Below are 8,862 nucleotides of genomic sequence, written 5' to 3'. Positions count from 1 at the left end.
CTCTTTCCCAATCGGTATGTTAATTGAATCACAAGACAAGACTCATTTTGACAAAGTACTTTGAACTCTCTGTTAACATTCACAGAAAGTTTCATGTAAAACAACAGACAAATCCCAAGCAGGTGAATTAAGTCAACAGAGAGTTCTACATTTGCAAAATGAGTACATTCTGCCTAAGATTTAATAGATCAGACGAAAGCTAATTCCTTTTCTGCTTATCATGATATCATCATCTACTACAAACTAAACTTTCCATTTTGCTTTTAAAAACAGAAACAAAGTAAGCATGGTACAAAGCATGATGGGATTAGGATCTGTGAAGACAACGGAAGTCTTGCCAAGGAACTGGCTCTGAAGCAGGACCTTAACATGGTGGGGAAAGGCCACTGATACAATAGGAGAGCTAGCTTAATTCATTTTACTACTTTAGAATCCTTATCTAATTAGAATCAAGCATGTTGAGTCATGTATAAACCAGTGTAATTCCACTGATTTTAATAATTAAATATCACTCTTGGGATGCTTTGTTTTGGCTCATGATAGCAGATTTAATCCATACAAAATTTGGCAGCAAAACGTTAGCTGAATGCTCATTTAAAAATGTTTCATAACTAATTAGATTTTCTTTCAGGTACTAATTTGAAAAAAAAATCTCAAAATTATGTTCTTAATTTGGTTTTTTAAACATATAGAACAAGTTCACCTCAAAATGAACAATTCACAGAAGAATCTTTATACACTGCACTATAGCAACGTATTTGGGCATAGGAACATAACAGAGAGATTTTAATATTTCAGTAAACAAGAGCCCTAGCTATTTGATAAACCACTGCTCATTTACATGGGAAAGTCAGACCACATTTTTTATACTGTAATGTATTTGAAATTGAAGTTTAAACCAATGTGCTTTGCTAAGTTTGTGACGCTTTTATTGTATAACGTGAGTTACAGGATGTTCTCAAGAACTCTATGAGAAAAACAAACTATATGTTCCTTTGTAGGGAGTTCCTGGGTGTTACTGCAAGACAATATTTAAAAATTTTAATTGTGTTGAACCAGTTTTGAAATTTAGGTTACAGATTTTCAGAAGGAAAGAAAAAGGCATTCAGAGGAAGAGGAAACTACTGGCACTATATTGCAGTCTCACCTCTTCAAATGTAAATATGTAGTTATTTTTTGGTTTACTCCCATTGAACAACTGCTGGTAAAGTGGGGGGGAGGGGGGAATCAAGATGTTATTTGTTAGTATGTTAAATGCTCATAGAAAGGTCAACTAAGATTAATCTATGGTGCATTAAAGGAAACCCATAAATTCTATACACAGCTGTCTTTGTTGTGTACCTTGGTTTTAGAAGGTAGTTCTGGTATCAGTCTGAATAGCATGCACCACCCGAAACAAACTGTCATTGATAAAATCTAGTCTGTGTAACTGTTAATAGTAAATATACACAGAGAGGAGTATGCACAATACTCAATGTACAAATTCTGCAAAGAATAAAGAAACACAATATATGTTCAAAACATTGTGAAACAGCCATTGAAGGAGTACTTGAAAACATCTCTGCTCATCTTCATTTGATTCCTAAATCGTCTTTAAATTTTAAAAAAATGCAAAACAATACTCTAAAATACGGTTTAAAAAATCCATTGGTTTGCAAAGAGGATGTCCAAGAGGTCAATTTTAACTTTCTGGGATCGAGAGTGCTCTGGTGAACATAATATTATTTACAAAGGGGGTTCAAGAATTTACTCTTCAAGTGTCAGAAAGAATAATAAAAATCTTGGTTACTGAATATATTGAGATTCTTTCTTACTTGAGTTCCTTTTTTTTAAGAGCAGTTTGCTATACACTGTTATTTCAGTGGGCACACAAGTTTCAACTAGGTGTGAAAAACTGGAAATTTATAGCCAACAAATGGTCTATATTTGCATGGTATGGCTGGGTACTAAAGGTAGGTGATACCAGTATGGGGAAGGGCAATCAACACGTCACAAAATGGGCCACAAATAATACCATTACAAATTCATTACTTTATATTATTTTTCCTCTCCTTAACAAAGGACTCAGGTTTTTGAAGTCATATAAAAGAGTCAGTTGCCCAACCCCTTTGTAGCCAAGAGACTACTAAAAACTTCTAATGAATTTAAAATCAGCAAATAATGGTGCAATATATGGAAACATCTGAAAATATGTCATCATATTAATTAATATTCATCAAATGAAATGTGAAGTTTAGGCCTGGAAGGGACCCTGTGAGAACACTGAGTCCAGCTGAAGCTGTGAATGTGTGATGAAGGAATTTATTTACACATCATCTAAAACTTAATGCATCTACCCATTATGCTGAAGTGCATGTAAATTATTAAACTCAGGGGTTTTGTAACTGTGGGCCACTGCTTGGGACCCAGTCCCTTGTGCAGGCAACACTCCCCTTTCAATCAACGGATGCTGCAAAGGTTATCAATAGGAAAGTGCAGACACTAGGACCATGGGGATGCCTCCCCTACTGCAGCAGAGATACTAAAGGTGTTTACACAAATGACATTTTTCACAGGAAGGGGACCCTGAAAATGCTCTACAGCTATGACTTAACACATGTGCATGACTGCAGAGCACTTTTAAAATGGCCAGTCACATGAAAAGTTAACCCTGGACACATGAAGTATCAGAGTAAGGAATTCTAAAGCAGAGTGCCTTAGGGAACATGCGTTCCCTCCAGGGTGAATTTTTGACATGGGGATGGGGTTGGACTGCTGCTCGCCCCAGAAGCACCAGCCGAACCACGCTCCTGGGCCTGTCAGTGGGGGAGGAAGAAGGAAGGGGAAGGAGCAACATGCATAGGGCTGCTGGCTGCTTTTGCATGGCCAGAGCTGAGTGGGGGGGGGGCAGGGAGGAATGGAGTCCCCTCACCTTGTGGGGCCCCCTTAGCTACCCTGGATAGAGTACTGGGGAGAGCTGGGCTGGTCCCATGAGCGGAGGGGGCTCTTTTCTACCCTGCCCCTCCCCACACTCTGGACATTCAAAAGCTGCTGCTATCAAAGGCCTGGGCTGGGGAGAGGGGTGGCTCTCAGCTAGGGCCACTCCAACCGCCCCCACCCCCGATCCAACAGGCAAACATCTATTGGGTCAGGGGGGAGTGGGCTCTAACTCATGGAGCTGTATGTAAGGCACCATGAGTTAAAGCAGGCATCTGTAGGCACCCTAAACTGAATACAGTAGACAACAGGACCCTGGAGACGCTTCCTCTGCTGCGGTGGCTAGAGCCATGCTACTGATTTCCTAAACTGCCTCCAGGCTGATCCACTCTATTCATGGGCTGGATCCAACCCACAGATCATAGGTTGCCAACCCCTATTTAAACCAACATTGAAACTTCTTCCCTCCTTGTTGCCCTTCTCCTTCTTTTAATAATAAGGCATTTTTGCATTAATTCAAATTTGAAAATGAAGAACATTCAGGCATAGAGGCAAAGACTTGAGAAAAGCTATTTTTGCCACATTTCTTTCCATTCCATAGTAAAAGATAATTATCACTGAATTTTGAGTTCTCTTTCATAGCTCAGTGTCTCCTTCTGGTTCACCTGGTAAAAAGATTTACTGTCTTGTGTAAATTCTATTAGTTGTGGTGGGATTCCCCTGGTCCGGGACCTGGGCAAAAGAGCTATAAGGCCATCTTCAGGGAATATACTGCAGGCCCTAACATAGTGGTGTGATGGTGAAGCTACAACATACAAAACAAAGAACTTTCTGCTCAGGCCTATTATCTAGATGCAGTTTAGGTCAGGTAGCCCACAGGCTGCCTAGATTATGTTGCAGGATGAAGAATAAAACAGAATTGAGATTGAGGGATTCTTCAACCCACTATTAGCTCACTCCTCTCATCACTGAGAGTTTTCTGTTACCTCATCCATACACTTAAACATAACTGGCTCAAACATCATCTTACTGATACCATTTAATATTAATAGTTGAAACAGATAGAAACTGAAGATTCTTTTCCTGAGTCATAGTGGTCAATTTTTGTCTGTTTCATATTTTATATATATTTCACCTTGGACTGAGCATTTTCACTTCATTCATTTTATATTTGATTTGACTTTGACTTTCCTATGAAAGTTTCCTGCTGCAGTCCGTAGGTAACAGAAATAGTTCTGGTGGGGCAAATATTGACAAAGTATTTCTAGTGAAATTAAAACAAAACATTTAAAGAAACTTATCTCTTGGCTTCAGACACCTGCAAGCATCTCTCCAAACAAATTAGAGAAAAGACTGAAACAGAGTAAGCCTTTCCACAGAGAGAAATTAAAGTCCTGACCTGGAAAATGAGAACATAGTGTGGAATCAGAAAAACTATCTGCCTTAAACTTTGATTATTTTAGTTATAAGATGACATAACCGCTTTGTGGAGAATTGCTGGCTCTGTACAGTAGAACAGATAAGAGAAAGTGTTTGTTCTTTGTAACTCCTCTGCAACTGCTTTGCTCACCGCAGCCTTGAAGATAGCAAAAAAGTATGTACAAATCTGATTTCCAGGTGCAAGAAGGAGGTTTGTGAACTAACCTCGCCTCCCCCATTAGTTCCCATCCTGATTACAGCAAAGAAATAATGAAGTAATATTATAGCCGCTTTTCATGCTAATTTCACTATATGATCACATGAGTTGTAAGCAACTGTTAAAAAGTATATAAGCCTCCTGATTTTGCTCTTGGGGGGGACCCCTTCCAAGTGCTTGGGAAATCCATGTCACTTTGGAGTCCCCCCTACAGCTGTAGTTTCTTTTGAATAAAAGCTTCTGCTGACCTGACCCAAAAGTATGCTGCGTGTGTTTCCACGACAATAGTATATGGTGTTATTTATGACTCACTAAAATCAATGGTGCAATTTGCAGGAGTAAATCTATGTAGTATATGAGCATTTGTAAGATCAGTCTTTGATGTTAAACATCCTCATCATATACAGATTCAGGTTTCACAGCTCAGTGCTCTCTCCCTCGTGTCTTATCCAATAATCTTTGGAAAAATTCTCATTTGGAGATATACAAAGAAAAAAATAATGAAAAAGCAAATAAGTGCTATTTATTTGCTTTGGATATGAAAATTCCAAAATCAAAATTCTCGGCAGGATGAGAGTTTCTCTTTAAGTGAAATTTACGATAGCTAAAAATTTTTTTTAACTTTTTTTTTTATATAAATAAAGACTTAAATGATCTTCTCCTAGCACTGTCTAACAATCTCTTTTCTTTCAAAACAGGGAATGCACTTCAGAATCATGTTTAGATGCAGTTACCACAAGCTATTATTTTAAATACAGTAGTGCCAATTACCTGGAGTAATTAGTCTCACCCTCCTTTTGGAGAACCACTTTTTTCCAAATAATTAAACACCATGATATAAAGTACTGAAAACTGTACACTGTACAGCAAATATATGTTACTGTAAAACAAATATATGGTAACAAGTGTATGACTGAGATAACTGGTAGCTCGTGTATGAGTCAGAGAGTGAGGGGGAGGGTGGGGAGAACTACTGCACTGCCGGGCATGGGACTTCCATTACACTGGCAGACACAACGTTTGTTGCTGTTAATACAAAACCTCCAAGTTAACTTACGTTCTGGAAAACTGACTTCCAGATAATCAACACTCTACTGCAGGGGTAGGCAACTGCCGGCATGTGTGCCAGAATGTGGCGCACATGCCAGAATATGGCATGCAAAGGCATTTTGCTTGGCACAAGCATCTCAGGGAAGGGGCCGGGGCTGCACTGCCACAGCAAGGATTGGGTGCCTTGCAACTCTTTTGCTGTCTACCTCTGGCATGCCAACATTTTATAAGCTGAGGTTGTAGGTGTGTTTGACACTCTGTCCAAAAACGTTGCTGACACCTGCTCAACGGGAACATGCAAAACCACCATGGTGTAAAACTGAAATCTGAAATTTCCTTTTTCCCCACTGAAGTCAGGGAGATTTCTATTGACAAGAGGGCATTTTTAATAAACCAGGATCAAGACTGTTCTTCGCTGTTATTGTGTGGCACCTTTGACTGAACTTACAGTGCCCGCATATAGTCATTAATGTTTCTACTGGAAGAATCACCTCTCTCCCAGTTAAAAAAAAACTATGAGTGTACAATTTCTCCTGTGGGAAGCATGTCCCCTTAGGGAGAAAGGCCTTCCAGGTGTCAAACTGAAAGATCTCACTTGGGAGACAAACCCTCCTTGCAAAAATGAACACTTATACACACCCCTCTCAGTCTGGTCTGGGAGGGGAGTGGACCAGTTGGACAATGCTCCCCTTGTTTTCCCAGACCAAGAATTGCTTGGTTAGAGAAAGGGGCGGGAGACATTGCCCTGCTGCTCTAGTCCCATCCTGGACTGGTCTGGGAGGGGACTGGAGCAGCTGCTGAAGCTCCCCATCTCTTCCCCAGGCAACACCTGGTCTTGGAAATGGATAAAGGGTATTGCCCCACTTCCTTCCATCCCACAGACTGGTCCAAGAGAGAAAAAGCTCCCTGTCTACTCCCGACAGCTGGGTATCTCCAGTTTGCAGAATGGGCTGAAGTCTTTTCCCACTGCTCCACTCCCTCCCTGGGAACCACTGTTTCCCATGCCTTCCCCAGACTGGGATCACCTGGTTTCAGGAAGGCCTGAAGAGCAGGGGAGAAGAGGCTGTTGCATCCTTGCCTAGAAAGATTTCTAGTCAAAATATCTCTGAGAAATTTCCACCACTAAAAATAAACGTCTGTCTATGGCCTGTGTATGTTTCTTATTTCTAACAACGATCCCAGGCTATAAGGACTTAACTTAAAAGAATTTGTGTACCTTTGGTTGAAGATTTGGATGAAGCAGCACATAACCATTAGGGTCAATTGCAAAATAATATCCATTTGGGCAGAGCTGAAAGAAAGAAAAAATGTTGTGTGGTGTTATAAGGCTGTTTAATGGAAAACGAACAACCTTCTAATAATGCTCAGAATCTGGAAAATAAACAGTCAGCACCAAATCTACACTTGCTGGGGTATAAATCAGAGAGAAATTTAAATGAAGATTCTTAAAAAAAACCTTTACTTTTTATTCTGTGGCTTGGGTTTCTAACAGCAACAAAAATGTTCTTGGAAATTAACTATTTAAATGCTTTGCCACACATATAGGATTAAAAAAATGCTCGCATGCAAACTCAGATTTGTAGTGAAGAAAATTGCTGAAGAAAAGTGTTATATAGGAGCTACAGATGATGATGATTTATTAAGGTGGCATGCCATGTGTACAGTAATAAGAATATAACATAGAACTAGCTTTTGGATTAATAGCAGGATTGTGGGCTTCAGGCTGAGTAATAATTTATGGCCGTCTGGTTTCACGGCTGCTGGAATACAGTCATAATGTGCACATGAGCTACAGGATACTGATGGGCAGTTCATAGGTCAGCACTGATATGGACTATAGAGGAAGCAAACTCTCTAAAACTGTCAGAAGTATAAGTGTATACATTGGCTATTATGGGGGTGGGGAGGAGGAAGAATGAAAAGAGGCTCTTAATTACCTAATTCACCACCAAGCCTAGTGCTAGATGCTGCAGGAGAGAGCACACTATGATATGCATGAAGGTAAATAGCTGGTGCCACCACCACCATGAAAAAGAGGACTTACTGTAAACCGTGGTGTCAATTTTTTTATATCTTCCAAAGAGACATCAACTCCCATTACTCCAAGAATCAGCTGGTTCTAAGTAAGATTCCAAAATGTTAGCATACAATTTAATATATTTACAGTGTACAATAATAGAAAGAGGTGTATCTTAATTTTGTTTTCCCCTTTTTTGGATAGAAGTAACCTACTTTTGTATATAAAGTATAGTGTCATTATAACAAACCAGCAACAGGAGCTGTTTTGCCCTCCACCCCCATTATCATGAAGCAGCAAACATCCCTTTTTAATAAACTTTTCTCTTGGTCCCATGGGGGTTCATTATAATGAGATTGTATTGGGTGTCCGCTAGTCTTTTGGGGCAGAAGCTGTCTTATGTATGTAAAGGTGAAAATCAGCTACCATACCCATATGAGACCGATTAACTGCCAAGAAATGTAGAGCAGTTGGCCTAAACTGGAAAAACCTTATTCCCTACCAGCCATTAAATGAAACAGTATTAACATACGCCTCAGAGCATCAGCCTTGATGTCAATGGGCACATCTACACAAGATGTTTACCGGGGAGTTGCCTAATTAGCTCTGCAGTAAAATGTCAGCATCTACACATGTACTGCTATTAGGATGGAGTAAACTAATTAACTATACCTTAAGATACACAAGTAACATCCTACAGCAGAGTTATTTACTCTACCACAATGCACATGTAGATGTTAATGGAGCTGGCTGGGGCTGCCTGCTGGCTAGCACCACACTGAACGGCCCTCGTGCCCCAGCCAGCCCCTCCAAGGCACGTGGAGCTGGGTCAGAACAACACTGGGCTGGCAGGCTGACCCCTGGAATCCCCTGCCATCTGGAGCTGCTTTGCCCCAGCTCAATGTACTGCAGTCCCGGGTGCACATGTAAACAGCATGCCCAAGAGCAATAAACTTCAGCACAAACTGCCCTGGAGTTTATTCAGGCATTCTCATTGCACATGTAGACGCACCCAACATGTCAAAAGGTAAAACTAGGGGTGGGCAATTGTTTCAGCTGGCAGGCTGCTTCATGAGTTTTGGTGAGCTGTGGAGGGCCACAGATATAAAATCTTTTAGAAGATTTTGTTTTAACAAATTACAATTAAAAACCAAACCATACACTTAAAATGAAACATCTACTATAACATATTTACTTTTATTTTTTTTAAAAATTGTCCTGATTTATGTTTTTTATGATAGCT

The 8,862-nt window shown here is 40.0% G+C and overlaps 1 protein-coding gene across 1 annotated transcript in view; it reads right to left on the bottom strand.

The window, feature by feature from the left end:
* Positions 1-8,862, bottom strand: part of CACNA2D1 (calcium voltage-gated channel auxiliary subunit alpha2delta 1) — a 575,362-nt gene that overhangs the window by 38,195 nt on the left and 528,305 nt on the right. The window contains exons 17-18 of the mRNA XM_025203238.1: positions 7,647-7,721; positions 6,819-6,893 (exon numbers count right to left, since the gene is read on the bottom strand). Of these exons, the coding sequence (XP_025059023.1) occupies positions 6,819-6,893; positions 7,647-7,721 (150 nt within the window). The remainder of the gene's footprint in view (positions 1-6,818; positions 6,894-7,646; positions 7,722-8,862) is intronic.

The sequence above is a fragment of the Alligator sinensis genome, unplaced genomic scaffold (assembly GCF_000455745.1).
Source record: "Alligator sinensis unplaced genomic scaffold, ASM45574v1 scaffold567_1, whole genome shotgun sequence".
Taxonomy (NCBI): Eukaryota; Metazoa; Chordata; order Crocodylia; family Alligatoridae; genus Alligator; species Alligator sinensis.
The sequence above is the reverse complement of the archived record's forward strand: the minus strand, read 5'-3'. Positions and strand labels throughout refer to the sequence as shown.